Here is a 23343-nt window from a genome sequence, read left to right as displayed (position 1 = left end):
CAGTGGCCTCTAATCTGGAGAACCGGTTTGGAGTCCCCATGTCTTCACACGCAGCCAGCTGCATGACTTGGGCTAGTCACAGTTCTCTCAGAGCTCTCCCAGCCCCACCTACTTCATAGGGTGCCTGTTGTTGAGGGAGGAAGGGGATTGTAAGCTGCTTTGAGACTCCTTCAGGTTGTAAACAGTGCGGTACACAAAACCAGCTCTTCTTCGTCTATAGCTTGCATGGGCCTATTAGTGGGCAAACTCTAAACATCACTATTTATTTATTTAGTTTATACCCAAAATGGAGACCCAAAGCATCTTACAACACTTTTCTCCCCTCCCCTTGTTTTTATACTCACAAAACCTTGCGAAGTAGATTAAGTTGAGAGAGAGAGAGAGAGACTGGCCCAAGGTCACCCAGTAAGCTCCCATGGCAGAGTGGGGATTTGAACCTGGGTCTCTCAGATCCTGGTTTGGCGTACTAAATACAACATCATGCAGACTCAATGGACCAATAGCCAAAAGTGGGACTGAGAACAGTACAGATTAAGCCAAGTGTGTTACTGTTGATACATAAACCCTTGAGAATGGACCCTGCAGTTGGAGGGGCTGTGCTCATGCGATTGTCTGGAATCGGATGTGGTGGTAGCACTTCAAAGTTCTCAAATGCAGGAGGTGAGCTTTTGGGGAACATGAAATAAATGATGTGCCCATCAACTGTACCTTGATAATAGATACAAGACCTCTTTTTTCGTTGTCCGTACTCAGCTGCTGTTTTGCACCTAATGGGTACCTTTGACACTGGAGCATTTTCTGGTAACAAATGTACATATGGGTACCTTTTAATTAGATAGCATTCCCAGCACAGCAGCACATAGTGTGCTGAACACAGGGTGACCAAGGGCAGGGGCAACTTCTTGCCTTCTTTCTCTGCAACTGTAGGGATCACCGTTCTAGCTGCATTGCCACCTGATTTATTTGGCCCTTTAAATGCAGTGCAGCCCCTCTGGGGCTTCTCCCAGTGCAGGCCTGGGAAGAAGAAAAAGAGCTGGTTTTTTTGGTACCCTGCTCTTAAACACTACAGTCTGGCTCTCATCGCCATCGAAAATGAGCTTGTAGCATAAGGAACGCTCTGTTGGATCAGACCGAACGTCCATCAGGTCTAAAATCTTTTCATCCACAGGGGCTACCTCTACCCATTGTCTAGCCTGGCTTCCTTCCAGCTTCTGACCAGATGCTTCCTGGGTAGGGTTTGCGAACTTCCAGTTGGTGGCTGGAGATGTCCTGGTATTACAGCGGATCTCCAGGCAACAGAGAAAATAGCCTGCTTTTGCAAGGCGGACTCTATGGTATGATACCTCACTGAAGGCCCTCCCCTCTCAAAGCCCCGCCCTCCTCAGGCTCCTCCCTCAGAATCTCCAGGTATTTCCCAACCCCGATCTGGCAGCCCTGCTCCTGAGAAACCCACCAGCTGGTCAGGAAGGAAAAAGCCCTCCTCAAAACAATCTTTTACCACCATACTAAAAAGCTTGGGCTACCTACTTCTATAAACGAAGCTGTTACTGGCGACCCAGAGCAAGCCAAGCTGCTTGATGGTACCAGGGCCAGGAGGCAACCTCTGAGACCTGATTTGGAATTAGGTACATGATAACAAGTCTGCGCAAACTGAGCACTGAAGTTGGGCCTCAAGAAACCTGCAAGGAAATCTAGTCAATGAGGAAGCAGTGAAGAAACAGGAGTGACCCTTTTCTAGTTGGGTCTTTATCATTTGTTTTATTTTTGGTGTATCCTTCTTTTCCCCATTACACCCCTACTGCAATGCCTGTCAAAAACATTTTCTTGAGGCCATTTTTTGCTGGTGCCTGAAGCAGGAGGGAGTGGCTCTGTACTCCCCAGACGTGCTGCGCCCCAGAAGGGAAGAAAGACTAAAGAACCGGGGAAGCTCTGTGCAAAAAAGGAGAGGTTTTTTTTTTTGTCTTCCAGGAACCAGTCCTTTCGAAGGCACGAATCTCCCCTCTACTGTTAGAGAGTCATTCATGCATTCTTGTTGCTGCTTGTTTTTATTTCTCTTCTTCTTCCAAGGAGGCCATTGTGCAAATTGATACTGCCCCTTTCCCACAACTGCCTGCCTGCTCAGTATGTTACATGTTTGCAAGAAGAGTTGATTTTTATGCCCCACTTTTCACTGCCCGAAGGAGTCTCAAAGCGGCTTACAAATTCTTCCCTCTTCCCCCACAATAGACACCTTGTTAGGTAGGTGGGGTGCGAGAGCTCTGAGAGAACTGTTCTGTGAAGAAAACTCTAACAGGACAGTAACTGGCCCAAGGTCACCCAGGTGGAGGATTAGAGGCCGCCACTCTTAACCACTACACCAAACTGGCTCCTTGACCAGATCTGGCCTAAGATCCCTGTCCTGTATCCCCTTTTCCCCACACCCAGCCTGATGAAGAGTCCTGGAGGACTCTGAAAGTTCGCACGTTGTTTTGTGTCATTCAGGTGGGTCCTAATGAACGGTGTTGCGCAGGAGGCAGCCGTCAATGTCGGCCACGGCACCGGAACTCAAGACAATAATAATAGGTCAGGATCTGCCGCGTGTGTCACCGCCAGGCGATGTGCAGGATGCAGAAGCCGGTGACGTCAGTTCTGCCTCAAGAATGCTGGCAGGGTTTGCGTTACGAGCCAGTGTGAGGTCACTGCTGCTGAGCAGATGCCAGGTCTTCTTCCCTTTCGGGAGAATCCGAAGCTGGTTCTGATAGCTTTGGAGTGATGTCACACCCAATGAATGGGAGGAAGGTTCCCCCCCCTTGATCACTTCCTCATATTTTGAGCACTGAGCACCTCTGGCCTGAGGCACCCATGGCATGGTCTGAGGCTAGTCAGTTTTCTGTGTGTTGCCAAGTGAGTGGCATTATCACTAAGGGTGAAAGAAGGACTGGAACAGAGGCCGTCTCTGCGAGCAAACCTAAACGGGTCTACTCAGAATAATTCCCAGGCTATCGAACAGGGCTCTGTCCTGAAAAAGTGCCCCTAGGACTGCACACAGTGCCCTGCTCACTAAGGGTGTGAGAGGAGGGCAAGTGAGATAACCTTTATTGCCCATGAATTCTAAGGGGCACAGGGAATCTATGCCAGATATAAGGGTGTGTGTGTGTGGGGGGGGGCTCTTGTAATTCTGGACGTTTCTGCATTCTCCATTTATTCCTTGGTAAGGGGGGGGAGTCTGTTCTGCATGGGTTTTACTGCCTCAGTATGATATCATGCAGATTTATGTCTGGAATAAAAACCTCCTGTTTACATGTGCAGGCAGACGTGCTGGAAATAAGTCTGTGTGATACTGAATCAACTGCCAGAAGGAGCCCCAAAAGCCCCCCTACCCCAAGAAACAAAAAATTTACCAGCTAGTAAAAGGCGAATCAGAATCACACAGAGCTGTCAAGACCACAAAGGGCTGTCCAATCCACCCCCTCACCTTCTCGGGGACTTAAAAAACATACACTCCTGTCAGGTACTCACCCAATCTCCTAAAAACAGCCAATGAAGGAGACTCCACCACCCTCCAAGGCAGCGTAGCCCATCTACAAACAGCCCTCATTGTCAGGAAATTCTTTCTAATATTTAAGTGGAACCTCCTTTCCCATCATTTGAACCCCCTGCTTCTAGTCCTTGTCTCTAAAGCGGCAGTAAACAAGTTGGCCCCTCTTCAACATGTCTGCCTTTGACATAATTAAGCACAGCTCTCATTCCCTTCCTCTTTTCCACATGAAACATGCCCAACTTTTCAACTTGTCCTAAGACATGGATTCCAACCCCTCAACCATCTCTGAAGACATTTTCCAACTTGTTGATATCCTTCTCAAATTGCAGCACCCAGAGCTGGACACAATATTCCAAATGAGGAATAGAAAGGTATTATAACTTCCCTTGCTTTAGATTCTATGTTCCTAGTGATGCAGCTTAATATCGCATTAGCCTTCTATGACAGTTGGCTTATATTCAACTTATTGTCCACCAGAACTCCTAAGAGCCAGGTTGGCGTAGTGGTTAAGAGCACAGACGTCTAATCTGGCCAGCTGGGTTTGTTTCCCCGTTCTTCCCCATGCAGCCAGCTGGGTGACCTTGGGCTCACCACAGCACTGATAAAGCTGCTTTAACCGAGATGTAATATCAGGGGTTTCTTAGCCACATGTACCTCGGAAGGGGTGGTCTGTTGTGGGGAGAGGACAGAGAAGGTGATTGTAAGCTACTTTGAGACTTCTGGTAGAGAAAAGCAGCATAAAAGAACCAACTCTTATTCTTCTAAGTCCCTTGCACGGGTATTACTACCAAACCGGATATTCCCCATCTTATATTTATGCACCACATTGTTATTACCCAAATGTAATACTATACACTGTTCCCTATTAAAATTCATTTTGTTGGCTGTGTTTCTTGGCTTTTAATGGATACCTACAAACAGAGTTACCGGCTCTAGGTTTATATATTCCTGAAGTTTGGGGAAGGGGGGGTGGAGCCTGGGGGGGGGCAGGTTGAGGAAGTAAGGTACCTTAATGGGGTATAATGTCATGGAGTTCACCAAAGGTGCCATTTCTTCTACAGGAACTGATCTCTCTCATCTGGAAATGTTGTAATCCTGAGAGATTTCCAGGCCCTACTCAAAGGTTGACAATATCTTTCCCGAAGAAAATCAAGTTCAGCAAATACCAGAAGGATCCAGTTTGCCTGATGAAATGAGCTGCTAGTGAAAATCCGGGCCCTGACGGAGCTGTTAAAGTTACACACTGCCTGTAAAATGGCACTCTTCCACCAGGCCTGCAGTTGAAGTCAGGCCAAGGTATAAGTCATACGGGCCGGCCTCCTGCCTCTCCTCTCCATGTTCCTCCTCCCCCACCCCCATTTGAGGCCTCCCTCTCTAGGGGATAATAGCCCCCGGGATATTTTTTCCTGCTATAATGTTCACTGAGTTCACCAGTTTTATTGCCGTGACTACGGAACAAATTGTATTTTATGATGTTTTTAGACTTTTATAGCTTTTAAAGCTATATTATTGTATTATATAATGTTCAATGTAAGCCGGCCAGAGCTGCAAAGAAATGGGCGGTATAGAAATATGAATGAATGAATGAATGAATGAATGAATGAATGAATGAATGAATGAATGAATGAATGAATGAATGAATGAATAAATAAATAAATGTACATTATTGTTGGAAACCGCCCCAACCCATCACTGGGGAGGGCCAGTCTGTAAATGAGATTATAAATAAATATAAATAAATAAATCAGCCCAAAAAATCAGCCAAAACACTCCCCTCTTCCCCGGCAACCTAGAAACTTGAGATTCATTGTAATTCTGTGGATTTTCTAGGTCCCACCAAGAGGTGGCACAGCCACGTTCTAGAGGGCCTTTCCGTAGGCCAGCAAAAAAATTACCTTGCTTGTCCTTCTGACTGGCAAACATTTATTCCAAAGGCATTTAAATAAAATATTTATAACCCTGCTTCTCTTCTCACCAAGTCCAGACCCACGTTTAGCAAACATCAGCAGAACACCTAATAAGCAAGCTTAAACTGATAGAAGCAAAGGCAAATGATAAGAAGAGATGACACGCCAAGATAATAAGGATGTTGATCAAAACGGTGTGATACGAAGAAGAAACATGCATGTGTGAGATTTGCCTCCCTGTTCATTCCACAGATCCACTGCGAAAGAGACAAGCTGCTATTCAACATGAAAAATGACTGACCTCTGTGGCACGGGGGACGGCTTCCCAGCGGGAAACAATGCTCTTTGAATTCTGGTCTGTTTTGTTTTGCTGGAATGATAAATACGTTTCCACTTCCCTTCACTTGCTTGTGAACATTGCACCAGAGAGAGGTGGTGGAGGAAAGCGTTGTCATGTTACAGCCAATTTAAGTCTCAGGCTTTTAAAGGCAAAAGACATTCAAGGTGCAGTGGCGCACCGCCGCCAGCGCTGCCCCTCCCCTCCGCACCACGGTGCTGGGCACCTGGTGCTTCAGTACTTGCCGAAGCAGCCAAAGCGCGGCAGAGCATGCAACCCTACATCACACTGCTTTGGCTGTTGGCACTGAATCACTCTTAACACATTTCTGTCAATTAAGCCCTTGATTATGGCCCCTCTTGCCTTTTCATTGTTGGAGTCCCAGGTTCCCTGCTTCGCCGGGTCATGATCATCTGGTCAGACATCCTGAATAACATCCCATAATCCTGTTTCAAGAAGGTGACTCTTAATTTGTCCTCTCCAAATCAGAAAATTGTTCTCCGTGAGCCTACCTATCAAGTGACCATGCCGCACACCAAAGGAGGTTATCACCGTTGTTCTTTCCTGCTCATGCCAAGAGCCTCTGGCAATCTTTTCACTGTTAATCAGAAATGCACTGTATCTGGGCCACCATAACCCCTTTTGGCAGAGTAATTAACACAGCAACGGTGCACAACCTGATTAAAGAACAGATACAGGTTTATTTAAGGATTAACATACTTGATAGGAAAGAGGGAAGGCAGAGTGGTTCCTAACGACATCTCTTGAGTGTGGCGCTTCCAAGAAGAAGGGGGATACTGCCCTAAGAATAGCAATCTGGAGACAGAGGAGGAATGACACTTAACAGGAGAGAAGGTGCTGAACTCACTATCCTATTTAGTTCTTTTCTTGCTGCCCCCTAGCAAGGTCTTCTCCTCTTCTTTGTACACCAGACATCGCCTTGCCCAACAGTAATCATAGGATATCTCCAGCCACCACATAGAAGTTGGCAACTCTAGTCCAGGTCAGGGCAGCCAGTGAAGAGGCCATTTTAAATGTATCCAAGGGCCTGGTGGGAAGGTGGATTTGCATCCGTACATAATGCAAAAGGCCCGATTTTTGATCACTTGCAAATGAATGCAATCCTGTAGCACCACTGAAAATTCAAGAGCCAGGCTTCCTTCGTGTGAACCAGCCCTCTTCCCATTATGCTGATTGTCGCAATGGAAAGCATAAACCCAAACAAACATCACAGAGATGGCCGTGATTTGGAAACTCTGGCCTCTGCATCCCTTGTGAAGTCATGTCCTCATATTTTGCTCCATGAAATTTCCACTTTACTGTTTTATTAATGGCACTCTTATTCATATGGAAGATGCTTGTGCCGTCTGTTCTCTCATTCATTATTCAGGCCCCCAAATCCCATGTTTACATGGTAATGACTGGGGAAGGCACTGGCAAACCACCCCGTATTGAGTCTGCCATGAAAATGCTAGAGGGCGTCACCCCAAGGGTCAGACATGACCCAGTGCTTGCACAAGGGATACCTTTACCTTTACAGGGCACCAGAGTCCATCTGCCATTACTTCCAGGATATAGTTTTTCAAACTGAACCAGTCCCATGAGGGCAGGACACGCTTCCTGCATCTCTGTCCATCCTAGCTTGTGAGACTAGGTTTGATGCCTATCTCTGCTCTATCCTGTCTAATTTTACAAAAATAAAGAGGCTCCGTCTGTTACTTTGCTTCTTGTATCAATTTTCTGATTAGTATCCGTGGTAAGTATCTGTTTGACTGAGGGGCGGATCATGGAGACTCAGCTGATGTTGTTTACCTGGATTTCAGTAATACTTTGGACAAGGTTCCCCATGATGCTCTGATGGGGAACTCAGACTGCAGGCTGGATTTTCAGATGGTTAGGTGGACAGAGAACTGGCTTAGAAAGCCGAACCCAAAAACTAGTTGTCTATTTCATCAGACTGGAGGGAAGTGAGCAGTGGGGAGCCACAAGGTACTCAGTCCGGTACTTTTCAACATTTGGATCAGTTATTTGGACGACGGGGTGGAGGGACTACTCATTAAATCTGCAGATGATGCCCAATTAAGAGTAGCAAACACCCCAGAACATAGAGAGTTCAATGAGATCTCAGCGTGCTGAAAAAGCGGGCCAATGAGAACAAGATGCCATTCAATGAGGAGAAGGGCCAAGTTCTACATCTGGATCACAAAAAGGAGAAGCGTGCATACTGGATGGGAGAGACCCTTCTGAGTAGCAGCGTGTAAGAATGAAATCTTGTAGACTAAATATGAGCAGAAAGGGTGATACGGGGATAAAGACGGCGAATGCAGTCTTGGGCTGTATCAACAAAGGTATCGCACCAAAATCACAAGATGTCATAGTCCCGCTGTATAGTCCCGCATAGGTCAGATCCCACCTGGAGGACTATGTGCAGTTCTGGAGACCTCATTTCAAAAAGGATGTGGACAGAACTGAGACGGTGCCCAGGAGAGTGACAAGGATGGTCTGGGGGACCCATAGCAATGGGTTTAAGCTCCATATAGAATAGGACTGGCTATATATCAGGGAAGAAACTTTCACAGAGTAGTTCAGTGGAATCGGACGTAGCGAGATCCCCCTCACTGGCAGTCATCAAGCAGCAGCTGGACAGATCCTGGATGCTTTGGGCTGATCCTGCGTTGAGCTAGATGCGTTGAGCTAGTTGGACTAGATGGCCTGTGTGGCCCCTTCCAACTCTATGGTTCTATGATTCCGTCCAGCTACTGCTTAAAGACCTCTAGTGAGGGGCAGACCACCACCTCCCTGGGCAGCTAATTTCACTGCTGACTTACTCTTGACTTAAAAAAAAAAATTCTGCTTTGAAAACCCTGCAGGGGTACCGTAATTCCACAGCGACTTGACAGAACTTTACACACAGGCTGTTTTTAGCCACAAAGGACAGGTCAGGCCAACACACATTTGGATAAAGGAACAAGCTGGCAAAAAGGGGCAGGTTTGCCCTCTGGAGGTGGCAGAAATACTTCCCACGTCTTGGGCCTCTTGCCTCGGGTGTTCAAGGAGGAGGTCAGCCTCAAACTTTTGTCCCAAATACTAGTCTTAGCATTTCATTAGTGTAATGACACAGCCCATTAACACAACCCTTTCATGTTGGTAAAATCTCAGAAATCTCTTGATGTGGCCAGCAGGTGAAGCCAAATCGTGCTCGGTTTGGACAGTACCTGAGTGGGAGGCCTCTATGGACAGGCCCCCTCTGTGTACGCCAGAGTTGATTCCACGAGGGAAGAAAAATGGGATGCAAATAAAAAAGTCATAAGCTGCTGGATGAACGCTCTGTATTTCAGACCTTGGCTGCCCCTACACATTGGGATTATGCTTAGAAGCAATTAACTGGGCCAATGTACGAGGCACACATGGCAAAGCCACAACATCCTTTTGCTTCAAGAAAATTAAAAAGCGACTGTGCCTTTAATGAGGAATGGAGGGTAACCGCAAGACTTGCTGTCCAAACACTGGACCCATTTCAGCATGAAGGCATGTTTCAATAAGGGATTTCAAACCTGGGTGTAGATCTTACCCCCACCCACACTGAAATGTCTTAGCTGCCATCCTCATGCTGCAGAATGCCTATCTGCCATTGCCAAGTTAGAATCATAGAATAATGGGATAGACCTCCTGGGTCATCTAGTCAAACCCCTTGCAGGACACTCACAACCCTATTGCTCATCCACTGGCCAAAACTGAACACAATACTCCAAATGAGACCGAACCAGAGCAGAGTAAAGTGGTACCATCACCTCCCGCGATCTGGAAATGATACTGTGTCTGATACAGGCCAAAATCCCATTTGCCTTTTTCTGGATCCATGATAAAGATGACACTTGATTACTCTGCCATGTGCTGGAATAATGGCGCATCCTAACACTTTCATAGAATCATAGAACCATAGAGTTGGAAGGGGCCATACAGGCCATCTAGTCCAACTCCCTGCTCAACGCAGGATCAGCCCAAAGTATCCTAAAGCATTCTGTCATGCGCCACAACCATTGCATCACTCAGCCTGCTTTTGGAAGTCTGTAGCACCCCTGGGATCCATGTTCAAGACCCGCTAACTGACCTTCATTATTTAGTTCAGTGAGCACATTTTTGATCTGTCCTTTCTCCCAGGAGTTGGAGGCAGGGTATACAGTTCTCTGCATCTTCCTGCCATCCTCATGTCACTCCGATAAAACAGGGACAGTGCCTGGCCCAAGGTCACTCGGCAAGCTTCAGGCCAGATTAAGGATTTGACCTTCAGTCTCCTGGCCTGACACTAACCACTCCATCACACTGGGTCTCAGCTGGTTGCGTAAAATGACCCTAAGTCATTTAGAGAATCACAGTAAAATGCACAATAAATCAACATTGGAATTCAGAAGAAAATGGAGCCCTGTATTAGATTATACTGACGGGCAAAAATTGAGGTGAAAAGCAATTTTTAGACTGTATGTGTTAACTTTGGGGGAAATATAAACTGGGGGGGGGGATGTAGCATGTGGTGCATGAGATTAAGGTGATGCAAAAGAACAAGATATGTATTGTCAAATGCTAGCTCTGTGCTTCTCATTTCTTCAGGCAGGAGTTCTGTAATGCGTAATACATAGAATTTCTCTCTTTTCCAGAATTTTTTTTTTAAAGGAATCACAAGGTAGGAATAAGACTGGGAACTCTAGAGATGGACACAAGCAGCCATAAATTTATTATATTTTCCCCCTTAATCTGCTTTTTTCCTACTGGCATTCTGGAGACCACCAGAAAGAATGCCTTTATGATCAGAGGAGCAAACGGGGCGTGTGCTCCAGTTGACGGATGGGTCAGCCTGGATCCGCTGCCCCGTTCCAGGCCAGACTACGCATCTGACATTGATGCAGTCACGAAACTCCAACATCTCCCGGCGGGTGGCTCTGTTTCGCTCTCCCTCCTGTCTCGTACCTCCCTCTACTCTGACAGACAGTATCGGCCAACATCCTGTCAGTCTCGACTGGCAAGACGGCTTCTTCTTGGCCGGATTTGCTAAACATGAGAAGATGAAGCAACAGAAGGGAAAGGGATTCTGGCTGTCGCAGGTAATTTATGTCTGCTGCTAAGGAAGGCGGGTCCAATTTATGAAATTCCCACCGCTCAGGACTCTGCCATTGGCTCTCCTGCAGGGATCTGCGCTGTAAATCAAACCCTCTTAGTAAAAGAGTTTTGTTTTGAGTAGTTTGGGGCTACACCCGACTGGGTTGTCTCTTATTGCCAATAATGTATGTGGGACCTTCAGGGGAAAAAAACAGAAAATCTCAAGCCAAAAGCTAGCAGATAGGATGTTGTAACCGAAATCTCGAGATTGCTATCAAACCAAACTCATTACCAATGTAAATAGATCAGTTACACCAGGCTAGCCTGTTTTCACATGGCCTCCCAAAACATATTTTGTTCTCCCCACCTCTGTTTTACCCTCACAACAACCCTGTGAGGTAGCTCAGACTGAGAGAAAGGGAGAGACTAGCCCAAGGTCACCCAGCAAGCTTCCACGGCTGAGTGGGGATTAGAACCTGATACTGTAACCACTGCACCACACTGTCTCTCATAAAAATAGACAGGGCTCACCATCTCTCGCATAGGTGCCTGCCTGTGGGGGGGGGGGGTACAAGAAGCCATTTTAAAACTCCCTTGTGTTTCAGGACTCCAGTGTCCATAACGCACGCAAATATTGATAAAATCAGAATCCAGTAGCACCTTTAAGACCGACAAAGATTTATTCAAGGCGTGAGCTTTCAAGTGCAAGCACTCTTCCTCAGACAAATATTGTAGTTCTCTATAGCTCTCCCTCTCTCAGAGGTCTTTTCTGGGTCGTGGCAGAGGGAAAATCCCTCGTTCACTGAGAGCCAGCTTGGTGTAGTGGTTAGGAGTGCGGACTTCTAATCTGGCATGCCGGGTTCGATTCTGCTCTCCCCCACATACAACCAGCTGGATGACCTTGGGCTCGCCACGGCACTGATAAAACTGTTCTGACCGAGCAGGAATCTCAGGGCTCTCTCAGCCTCACCCACCTCACAGGGTGTCTATTGTGGGGAGAGGAAAGGGAAGGTGACTGTAAGCCGCTTTGAGCTTCCATCAGGTAGGGGAAAGCGGCATATAAGAACCAACTCTTCTTCTTCTTCTTCTTCAAATCTTGCTTCTGTCCAGACTGCACTTGGTGGCCATTGACTGCCCCTCTCTTTCCCTCAGCACCCCCCTCTCTGCAAGTTGAGGCCCATAACCATAGCCTTCTTTGCAGAGCATCTGCAAGAGCTACAGTGACAGACTGCACGCGAGGCATCTTGAATCCTAAAAGTCCTAAGGGACGGCTAATACTTCTAGTTTGGGGTGGCCTTGTGAGGGATGAGGTATGAGTGGCCCTGGATGGTGGTTGGGGTTCCAGCCTCCAGGTGAGACCTGGAATTACGGCTCATCTCCACAGTGCTGAGAGCAGTTACCCTGGAGAAATGCAATGCTTTGGAGAGTTGATTCCGTGGTATTATATCCCACGGAAGTCCCTGACTCCAGAGGCTCCTTTGTTTCATTTGGACCATTTGGGTTGGTGCCATGGTGGGAGTTCCATCGCGGAGAACAGAGATTAGGGATGCTAGCCTCCAGGTGGGACCTGGGAATCCCCTGGCATTACAGCTCATCTCCAGGCCACAGAGATTAGTTCCCCTGGAGAAAAGGGTCTGCTTTGGAAGGGGGAAACTCTGGCGTTGTATTCCACTGAGGTCTCTATCCTCCCAGGCTTCACCCCCAAATCTCCATGAGTTTCCCAACCTGGAGCTGGCAACCCTACCCTGGCCAGTGTCAGGGGATGGACAAGCTCGGGAATCTCATGTCAAGATCTGAGCAATGAAAACAAGCCTGGGAAGGAACTCAGCAGGGATCCGGCCAGAGTGTCCTACAGAGGGGAAGGAAATGCGGAAAGGCAATGAGTGGGGAGAAGAGGCAAGAGGGAAACCAAGGGCAACTTCAATATTCATGTCTTCCTTGGGATTAACGCCTCTGTTGTGTCTGCTTTCCCCACAGCCACCCTCCCAGGCTTTCCCTCTTTAATTTCTGCTCATCCGTGAACTGTTCAGAGATTGCGGTCTTTCCTGATCCCTGTTCCCTCCCAAGCCTTTTGAGAAACTGCAGATGCTCAAGGCGAAAAGTTGAAAGAGCTGTGAGTTGAGTAGATGTCCCTGGCACGGATTAAAAGCAGAGTGCCCACAAGGACCCTGGAGTCTGCCGATCGGTCTGTCTCATCCACAGAATCATAGAGTTGGAAGGGACCTCCTGGGTCATCTAGTCCAACCCCCTGCACTATGCAGGACACTCCCAACCCTATCGCTCATCCACTGTAACCTGCCACCTCCTTGAACCTTCATAGAATCAGCCTCTCCGTCAGATGGCTATCCAGCCTCTGTTTTAAAATTTCCAAAGATGGGGAACCCACCACCTCCCGACGAAGCCTGTTCCACTGAGGAACTGCTCTAACTGTCAGGAACTTCTTCCGGAGGTTTAGACGGAATTTCTTTTGAATTAATTTCATTCCATTGGTTCCGGTCCGCCCCTCCGGGACAAGAGAGAACAACTCTGCTCCATCCTTGCTTGTAAAAGGAAAGTGGCCAAAGCAAAAGCACCCCTAAAAGTCCATCTTGTGCCTTGAAAGCCCTCCAGATGCTGGACAAGAGGCACCCTGCACATGCTCAAAAGAACACACCCCTTTGCATTGCCAAGGACTGAACCCCGGTGTTGGCCTTAGCATTCGACCACCCTCCAAAGCCGACAGGATCTCCTGGTCCTACCTTTTGCTCCCGGATGCTGGTTGCGGGTATCCACCCTCCACGCCGCCTCCGGGGCTTGGGGCCGAGGGGCCCCTCGGCCGTCTTGGCGTTGAGATGTTGGGTGATCTTGACTTCCACGGCCAACTTGACATTGGTCCGGAGGTTCTTCCTCTCGAAGACCATCTTGCACTGCGGACAGGACAGCACCCGGGGCCCCTTCCCGGCAGCAGCTGCCTCTTCCCAGTGACGGGTGATGCAAGCCCGGCAGTAGCTATGGTCGCAGTCCAAGGTCACTGGGTCCTTGAAGTGTCCCCTGCAGGCAGGGCAGATAGCAGCTCTCTGGAGCTCAGCCACAAGCCCTTTCCCTTCCATGGTGCGCCTGGCAGACGGAGCGCCTAGCAGCGTCTCCTGCTGTCATCTGCTGCCAGCTAGGAGCTGTCTGCTTCTTTATAGAAAGGGGCGGGAGGAACTGAGTGGTCAGGGCGGAGCATTCTTCCTGCACAAGGTAAATAACTCTTGCATAAGCAGCCAGTTTTTCCACTTTGTGAGGCCGGCTTTCTGTGCCGAAATAGATAGATTGTGGCAGGAACTGCCGGTGGGGTGGAAGGCAGGTCTGTTTTGTTCTTGGAAAGATGTTGTAGCCTGATAAACGGAAGGAGAGGAGGGTGGTTAGAATCGTAGAATCACAGAGCTGGACGGGGCCATGCAGGCTATCTAGTCCAACCCCCGGCTCAATGCAGGATCAGCCTAAAGAGGAGAGTGGAGGGATGAAGCTGGGGTTCACGCTATTGGGGGCGGGGGAGGTACCTGGTTCCATCCCTCTCCTGACTTCCTTTGTTGACATTTCTAAAATATAGTTATGGATTCCATTGTCTTTGGTATGAATTATATAATGTTATTTTGTAGGTAGTTTGATGCTGGGGTTTGAAATGTTTGACTGTATTTCTGCTTTTTGTAACCCACCCTGAGCCCCTGGGGCAAGGCAGGCTAAAGTACAACTGGCATCAAGAAGGGCCAGAGCTTTTTTAGCCTTGGCCCCGGCCTGGTGGAGCACTCTGCCTACTGAGATCAGGACCCTTCAGGATTTTAAACAATTCCGGAAGGGCTGCAAGACAGAGCCGTCCCACCAGGCCTGTGGTTGAGGCCAGGAAACGAATACCATCAGAATCTGGAAGCCATCTGATGATACCCACCCAAATGCCGACCAACCCCCCACCCCAAAGGTGTTTTTTTTAACTATGAAGAGATGGCTTTTAATCCTAATTACTCATTTTAAAACCTAATTAATTATACAATGAATGTTTGAATGCTTATAATTTATTGATTAAATGTTGGTTTTGTTTGATTTGGGTCCAGGAACATATGAAGTCATGATTTCAAAAAGCACCCTGTGCAGAACTCCTTCCTAGCCAGTTGCTCTCTCTCAACCTAAGCAACCTCACAGGGCTGTTTTTTGTTTGTTTTGCTATCAAGCTCGACCAACTCATGGAGATCTCTCCTGGAAGCTTCAAAGCGAGAGACATTTAGAGGTTTGTGGTTCTATGGCTCTGCCCAGCAGCCCTGAAACTCCCTGCTGGTCTCCTATTCAAGTAGAAGAAGAAGAAGAAGAAGAAGAAGAAGAAGAAGAAGAAGAAGAAGAAGAAGAAGAAGAGTTGGTTCTTATATGCCGCTTTTCCCTACCCGAAGGAGGCTTCCCATTGCTCTCCCCACAACAGACACCCTGTGGGGTGGGTGAGGCTGAGAGAGCCCTGATATCACTGCCCGGTCAGAACAGTTTTATCAGTGCCGTGGCGAGCCCAAGGTCACCCAGCTGGCTGCATGTGGGGGAGTGCAGAATCGAACCTAGCATGCCAGATTAGAAGTCCGCACTCCTAACCACTACACCAAACTGGCTCTCTCAGGTGTCCCTCTAGATCAGGGGTAGTCAAACTGCGGCCCTCCAGATGTCCATGGACTACAATTCCCAGAAGCCCCTGCCAGCATTCGCTGGCAGGGGCTTCTGGGAATTGTGGTCCATGGACATCTGGAGGGCCGCAGTTTGACTACCCCTGCTCTAGATACTCTGACATATAATCCACTGATTTTCTGTCACATTTAAATCTCATCCTTTCCACAAAGTCCCCTGGACAGATCACAGTGTTTTCTTGACCTTGGTTTTTTCCACCACAACAACCAGGTTAGGCCATGAGTGGGAAGTTTCACCCACCGAGTTTGCCTGGTTCTCCTCTGAAACTGACTAGCTTCTTGTACTCATTACAGGTTAATCCTCGTTTTGCCTATTTGTTGACTATCTTTTGGGTTGTCCTTCTTTTGAAAAACAAAAGCAACAAAAAAATGCCGTATGAGCTGGAATACTGTAGCTTCCTTGTTCTCCGTAAGTGCCTGTCCTTGATTGTAACCGTTGCCGCTGTCAGAAAATAACTGTAGATCGTCAGATCCATTGTGAGATTAAAAATTCAATTGATGATGCCAAGGGAAATTGTTAGGGCCAATTTATTATTATTAATGCACTTCCTTCCCAGGCTAGGTCAGGTCCTGCCTTAGCAGAATAAATTAATACAGGCAGCATGTAAAGAAATGCCTTTAGCCATGTCAGATAGTACTTGGGGTACGGTATAATTTCCAGGGGTGGCCCTGGAGGTCTCCCAGAACTACAAAGACCAGTTCCTCTGGAGAAAATGGCTGCTTTCAAGGGCAGATTCGATGACATTGTACACTGAGGTTGCTTGTCTTCTCAGGCTCCACCTCCCACCATTCCGGGAATTTCTAAACCCAGAGCTGGCAATCTTATGCTACTGCTTAGTCAATGATCTGTGATCAGAATATAGAAGTGTCACTTATATGTACTCAAGAGCATTCCAGTTTCCATTAGTGAAATGTTATTTATTGTATTTACGTCTGGTGGAACGAGCTCCCTGAAGGGACTTCCAGAATTCTACAGAGCCTGCAAAAGGGAGCTCCTCCACTAGGCATTGGCATGGGGCCGACCGACTCGGAACATCTGCTGGCCCCCCCCCCCCGCTCAGACGCCCTTCCATGACCGAACAATCTGACCTGCCCAGGGATTGTCATTGTTATTGTTCTGTTAAAATTCTGTTCTGGTTGTCATGTTATGTTATGACTAGAAACAAAGCTCATTTATAAAAATGGGCAATAAGGATAAGCTTGGGGAGGTGGCGCAGCGGAGCTAGGGAGGGGTGGGTGGAGGGCGGAGTGTGGGGACGGGCTGGGCTACTGGCGGCCAGCGGGAGTCGAGCGGCTGGTTGGGGTTGGGGGGAGGGGGAGGGGGAGGGAAACCACGGATGTCCGAAGTCGGCGCATGTGTGGTCTGGCGGTCTGGGGTGGGCGGGGGTAGCGTGGGGGAAATGAGCCACGCACGCTCGGAACCCCGCGCATGCATGGCTCAGTCTGTTGGCGTCGCGGCAGCCGCACAGGGTGCGTCGGAGGGTGGGTGAGTGTGTTGCGGGGCAAAGGCTCGTGTTGGGGGGTAGGGTTTTGGGTGATAAGCACGGCGCAGTCGGTGGTGCTCGTTGGGGGGTGGGTGTTCGCGCGGTCGGCGATGGAGAAGGTTTGGGGCGTCGGGATGGGGGGGTCATAAGCGAAGGGGGGTGTAGTGGCGGGTGGGGGCTTACCTGGGTCATGCGGCGGTGGGGTTCCGTAGGCCGGCGGTGCTGGGAAGGCTGAACGGGAGGCATGGGATTCCTTCCATGCTTCCCGAGCAAGTTGGGAGGGTGTGCGGCTGGAAAGGAGCAGGGCCGCCGCGTCTTTGATGCGGCATCCCTGCTCCTTTCCCCGCATCGAGGCGCAGTCTATGACAGCCAAGCAGGCAATGGGGAGGTGCGCTTCGCTCGTCTCACCATTGCCTACTTGGTTCAGGAGTGACAGTCGGAGGGGCAAATCAGGAGCCGCAATTCGCCCCTCCGAGTTTCTATCCCGGACAGCGCCCGCCCTAACTCCTCCCAACTTGCCCATAGCCTTTTATTTATTACCATGTCCGGGTTAAAGATTATGTTATGCCGTTATGTGATGATTGTTATTTATTGCACTGTTTATAATATTCTATGTAACCATTCTACGACATTTTATGTAAACCGCCCAGCATCGTATGGAAGGGTGGTATAGAAATCTAAATAAATCCTCCACAGAGCCAGTGGCAGGGTACATGTGACTCTTTGCTGATTGCTCTGCCAAACATTGACCAGAAAATCAGTTTAAGTTTCAGGAAGATGTCTACCTCCTGTTCATTTAGACCCTTGAATACAGTTCCTCATCTTGTGGTGACCGCCAACCATAAAATTATGCAAGGGTTCTTTCACAGAAATTAAACCCAAACTGACCAGTGCCGGGAAGATCCACTGTTCAGGATTGTATATCAATTTGTTTTTTTCTGGGGTTTCTCAGTTCTGTTCTGCCTCTTGACCTGCCATGCCAATCTCGCTCTTTTCCGATGCTCCAGACAGACGAATGCTCTATCTCAATCTACCTCACAAGGCTGTTGTATGGATGGCACTCCCCCTCCTGCCAAGCTGCTTGCCCTGCCATGACCCCCTGTGAAAGGGTCATTCGACTCCCAAATGGGTCCCAACCCCCAGATTGAGAACCCCTGTGTTAGACCATCTGAACCGAAGGCTGCTTTTTCGTTCACACACCTGGGCCCAGTGCTTTTCCTGGGGGGGGGGGGAGAATGTCAATTGATTCCTCTGGGGGACCACTTGAAATACAACAGCATGGAAAGTCCTCAGGTGATTTCTGCAAATGGCCCTTCCTGGCATTCTAATTCCTTTTAAATTGATGCACGTTACGAAAACAAAAACAACCGTGATGTTGACTGTGTGGGCGTAAGACTTCCAGAAGTGCTCACAGTGCTGCTTCCCAAAAATGGGCCTGCTGAGCAGTGTTATTGTGTGACGGGTGTCACATAATGAATCACGCCTCAGCCAGCGTCCTGAAATTAGTGACCCTTTAACCGCCTCGTCACACTCAGTGTCAGAACGGCCCAAAGGGGATGAGAAGGAGGGACTCCTCTATTCTTTCCTTCACGACCAAGTGAGAAGCTCTCCTTCCTCCCGCTCTCTTATCTAGAACCAGAAGATGGATGTTATTCCAGGTTACTTCATTGTGTTGCGGGGAGGGGAATCAGATGCCGGAAAAGAAGCTAACCCAAAACCTCTTCCCACCTCCAGAGATGGTGGTGGGAAGTTCTGTCAAGTCGAAGCCAACTTATGGTAGGTTTTCTCCCCAAGGCACGAGACAATCAGAGGAGGTTTGCCATTGCCTGCCTCTTCGCAGCCACCCTGGCCTTCCTCAGCGGGCAGACCCCGTTTAGCAGCCAAAGGCCTAGCAAGATCAGGCTAGGTCAGGGCTCCACATTAAGTAGGAAAGAAAAAAGTGACTTCTGCAGAAAGTAAAGCACTGATAAAGGACACTGCTGCTTCTAACCCAGCCACACTAGGGCTATTGGGTGGCAAAGAGCAGGAAAAGAAACCTCACCCAGGTGAGCCTTCTTACCCGTCTCTTGGGGTTCCCTCCAGGTATGTGACAGCCTCTTGTCTTGTTTGTTCTGTCAACTGTCTGTTCTGAATTCAACGGAATGGAATGTTTGGTAGGGAGCAGGAGGCCTTGAAGGGTGCCCATACAATGATTTGCTCCATCCTGTCTGCCCTCAGCTCCAGCATCTTATGATCTTCCAGTGCCTTCCGGCCTCCTAAACAATTCTATTTCCTTGCTTGTGCCTGGAATTCCCACCTGGAGTTGACCTGCGGGATTCAACGACACCCGATCCAGGCTGCTAGCTTAGGAGGCTTTTGGGGAAAGTATGTGACAGGCCGAGGGTCTGTCCATGCCTACTAGCCATGCTTACCCATCATGCTTTGGGACACCAGGTGGGCAGGGGTATGGTTGCCAGCTCTGGTTTGAGGAGTTCCTGAAGATTTGTGGAACGGTACCTGGGGAGGGAGGCGTTCTGGGGAGAGGGATCTCAGCAGGATGTGATGCCATCGATAGAATGTAAAAATGTAAGAGCCTAAGAAGAGCCCTGCTGGATCAGACAAGTGGTCCGTCTAATCCAATATCAAGTCTCGCACAGGGACCAGCAGTTCCTCTGGATGGCCAACAACAGGGCAAAGAGGCTGAGACCTTTCCCTAATATTTTCTCCCGGTACTGGGATTCAGAGACTTAGTGCCTCTGAATGTTGAGATTCCCTTAGACAATGATGGACCTAGCCTCCATGCATCTGTTACAGCTAACTACACCTGGGGTCATCACTACAACCCCAGGCAGCGAATTCCATATTTGATCACTTGCTGTGTAAAATATTCCTATTTCCATCCCAAAATCTACTGCGCATCAGTTTCATTGGATGCCCTTGAAGAATTCTGGGAGAGCGAGAAAAAGTTCTCTCTGTCAGTTCTCTCCATCCAACAGATGATGTTATAAATCTCTATCCCGTCATAGTTGTCTCTTTCCTAAGCTGAAAAGTCTCACACTCTTCAGGCTCCCCTCATAGGGAAAGTGCTCCAACCACCGAATCAACTTGGCTGCCTTCAAATTCCCTGTATTCAGCTTGAGGGGAAAGCCATTTTTGTCTGCTTGTCTGCATTCTTCTGAGAAACATGATGTTAGAGCCAGTTCCTTATTTTATTATTATTATTATTATTATTATTATTATTATTATTATTATTATTATTATTAAATTTAAATTTAAATTTAAATTTAAATTTAAATTTAAATTTAAATTTAAATTTATTACCCGTCACTCCCGAGACCGGCACGTGTTGAGTTACAATCATCCATGCTAAAAAAACCCCAAAATCCCATTAAAACAATATAAGGACACAAAAACATACAACAAACCTAACAACATGGTGGTAGTCCTCAATCACCCCCCCCTCAATAAAGCATCTAATAAGGGGAGTGGGAAGAGGGGGCCATAATTATGCCCTCCTCCAAACAGCACATCCCCCCATTCCCAACCCTGACCATGCATCCTCCTCCTCTAATTCTACCTGCTCCCTCATGTAAAAGTACTTTTTAGAGTACTTACCTTTCTGGGGCTGTAGAGGCAGGGCTAAATACAGCAAGAGCGTAAGCACTCTAACTCCTCCAGCCTCTTTCCAACTGAAAAAGATTATCTCTGGCAAGCTCAAAACAGGACTGGCAGGCTCAAATCGGGATCTCACGGCCAATATACAATAACAATAACAGGGCCAAGAGCCCAGATGGTGGAAAAACAGTGTTCAAACCATCTATCGGTGGTTCTTTAATCCTGTAGCTTTGTAATTCAATATGATGAATGTAGCTTCAATTCAATACAATGAATGAACTGAGGTCCGGTCCAGCTAGTTTCGTTATTGCATCAAACGTTTACACTTCATCAGTGCAGGTCCCTTAAATAAAAGACCATGAGCTCTCACAAGCATATAACTTCCACAGCCTATTATTCACCACAACGGTCAGAGGTTCAGAAGGCAAAGCCTTAAATTACTCTCAAGGTCATCCTGCTGGAGGCCTCCATGGTGTGGCTGGAGTGACAGTCACCCGGAGGGAGGGAGCAGGGTACAAGTGTCACAGAAGAGAAACTCGTGACCCACTGCTTCCCCTCCCTGCACTCCTATGTTGTGTATACAGGGAAACAGACCCACAGAGCGGAAACCACAATTTAGACAGTGGGGACATTTATTGTCATTGGTCAGCACGCAGGATTCCTCTTGCCACTGGATCGTTTGAATGGTCCAGTTAGTTTAAACCTGGGGACTTGCAAGGAGCCAACCACAGGTTTTGGTGGAAACCCTAGACTGCATATAAGTTTGGGTGGTGGGCCTGGTGTAGTGGTTAGGAGTGCACACTTCTAATCTGGCAAGCCAGATTTGATTCCACGCTCCCCCACATGCAGCCAGCTGGGTGACCTTGGGCTCGCCACAGCACTGATAAAGCTGTTCTGACTGAGCAGTAATGTCAGGGCTCTCTCAGCCTCACCCACCCCACAGGGTGTCTGCTGTGGGGAGAGGAAAGAGAAGGCAGCTGTAAGCTACTTTGAGCCTCCTTCGGGTAGAGAAAAGTGGCATATAAGAACCAGCTCTTCTTCTGATGTTTCGCTCTATGAGTGACACTGTGCCTTATTGAACCCACTGTTCAATAACTTCGTATCAGGGATCACTCCCCCATGCTGAAACATTCACACCAACAATTACCCTGGCCCCACAAACATGTGCACACGTTGCCCCTTCTTCTTTCCCTCAATGCAGAAAAATGCCAGCCAGTCATAAGAATTAGGGAAGAGTCAATAACAGCTCATCTCCAGGTGACAGAGACCAGTCCCCCTGGAGCAAAGGGTCGCTTTGGAGGGTGGACTCCATAGCATTATACTCTGCTGAGGTCCCTCCCACCCCAGTTCTGCCCACATCTGGCTCCAGCCCCAAAGTCTCCAGGTATTTGCCAACCCAGAGCTGGCAACTCTGGATGGATGGATGGATGGATGGATGGATGGATGGATGGGTGGGTGGGTGGGTGGATGGAACGTGTGTTGCATAGCCAGGAGATCTTAGGATTGTCTGGCAGCCAGGCAAGAGACATTCAAAGGTAGTTTGCCATTGCCTGCCTCCACATCATGATCCCAATGCTCCTCGGAGGTCGCCCATCCAAATGCTAGCCAGCATTGATCCTGCTCAGCTTCCAAGATCTCATGAAATTGGCCTTGCTTGAGCTATCCCTGTCAGTACCAATGGACTGGACAACCATGTATCTTCCTGTGTGTTAACATGCTGTAGAGCACCGCACAACATCCTAGGGCAATTATTTATTTAATTTATTTCTTTAAAGCGTTTTGATGCCATCTTTCCACCCAGTCAGGTCTTACAAGGTGGCAAACATTGGAGAGAGAGAAAAAATCACACACACACACATTAGAACATCTGAGCAATTAAAATTGCAGTTTAATTTAGAAAAGAATTCATTTAAAAACTTATAACCACAGCATACTGGAAGCAGGACCAGTGACCAATTATTGGGAGTGTGCCAGGTGAAATAAACAAGTCTTCACCTGCTGACAAAAAAACATCAACAGAGGGAGACAGATGAATATCCCCGGGGGAAGGAGTTCCAAAGTTCTGGATTCCACAGCCAAGGAGGCCCCTGCTCATCTAGCTTCAGATGACAGGCCAACCAAAGCAAGACTCCCAAGGATAACCAGAGCACATGGGTAGGTTAATAAGGGAGGAGCATGTTGGTCCCAGACCAGTTACCCTTGCCAGCTTTGCCCCTTTTAATATGCCCACTCCTCATGGTTGTAGAAACATCTTGAAAGGTTGAGGGTCCTAGAAGACCAAAGACCCACAGGGGTGGCTTTCGGTGTGAGCCAAGGCCTCTGTGTTTTGTCTTGTCCCTCTCTCTGCTGAGCCTCTCTTGCCTGCTTCTGGCCCTAGCGCAGGGGTAGTCAAACTGCGGCCCTCCAGATGACCATGGACTACAATTCCCCTGCATTTGCTGGCAGGGGCTCATGGGAATTGTAGTCCATGGACATCTGGAGGGCCGCAGTTTGACTACCCCTTCTGCTGAACCATCTGTGATGTCTCCTCTTATGCAGAATACAGCCCAAAGGGTCCGGCTGAACTGCTAGTTCCATTGAAGGTCGAAGTGGAGATTTGTGAGGCTGCTGAGGACCACAGCTTCCTCCGCGGAGCCCGAGCTCCTCATGGGATTGCGAGACTGCCCTATATGGTTGGTGGTGGAGCAAAGAATTTACACGGGATCTCTGCCAGCCTTTGACAGAT

General features: G+C 48.3%; 1 protein-coding gene across 2 annotated transcripts in view; it reads right to left on the bottom strand.

Moving 5' to 3' along the window:
* Positions 1–19199, bottom strand: part of LOC143831597 (olfactory receptor 2G3-like) — an 87124-nt gene extending 67925 nt beyond the window's left edge. The window contains exons 1-2 of one of the 2 annotated variants that reach the window (XM_077324703.1): positions 19084–19199; positions 13597–14217 (exon numbers count right to left, since the gene is read on the bottom strand). In XM_077324703.1, the coding sequence (XP_077180818.1) occupies positions 13597–13727 (131 nt within the window). In that variant the 5' untranslated portion in view covers positions 13728–14217; positions 19084–19199. Of the gene's footprint in view, positions 1–13596; positions 14218–19083 lie in introns of those variants that run through there. The other variant, XR_013228927.1, reaches the window with a different exon arrangement.
* Positions 19200–23343: the final 4144 nt, after the last annotated feature.

This window comes from Paroedura picta, chromosome 3, assembly GCF_049243985.1.
Source record: "Paroedura picta isolate Pp20150507F chromosome 3, Ppicta_v3.0, whole genome shotgun sequence".
NCBI classification, from domain to species: domain Eukaryota; kingdom Metazoa; phylum Chordata; class Lepidosauria; order Squamata; family Gekkonidae; genus Paroedura; species Paroedura picta.
Note: the sequence above shows the minus strand (reverse complement) of the source record. Positions and strands in the feature narration are given on the sequence as shown.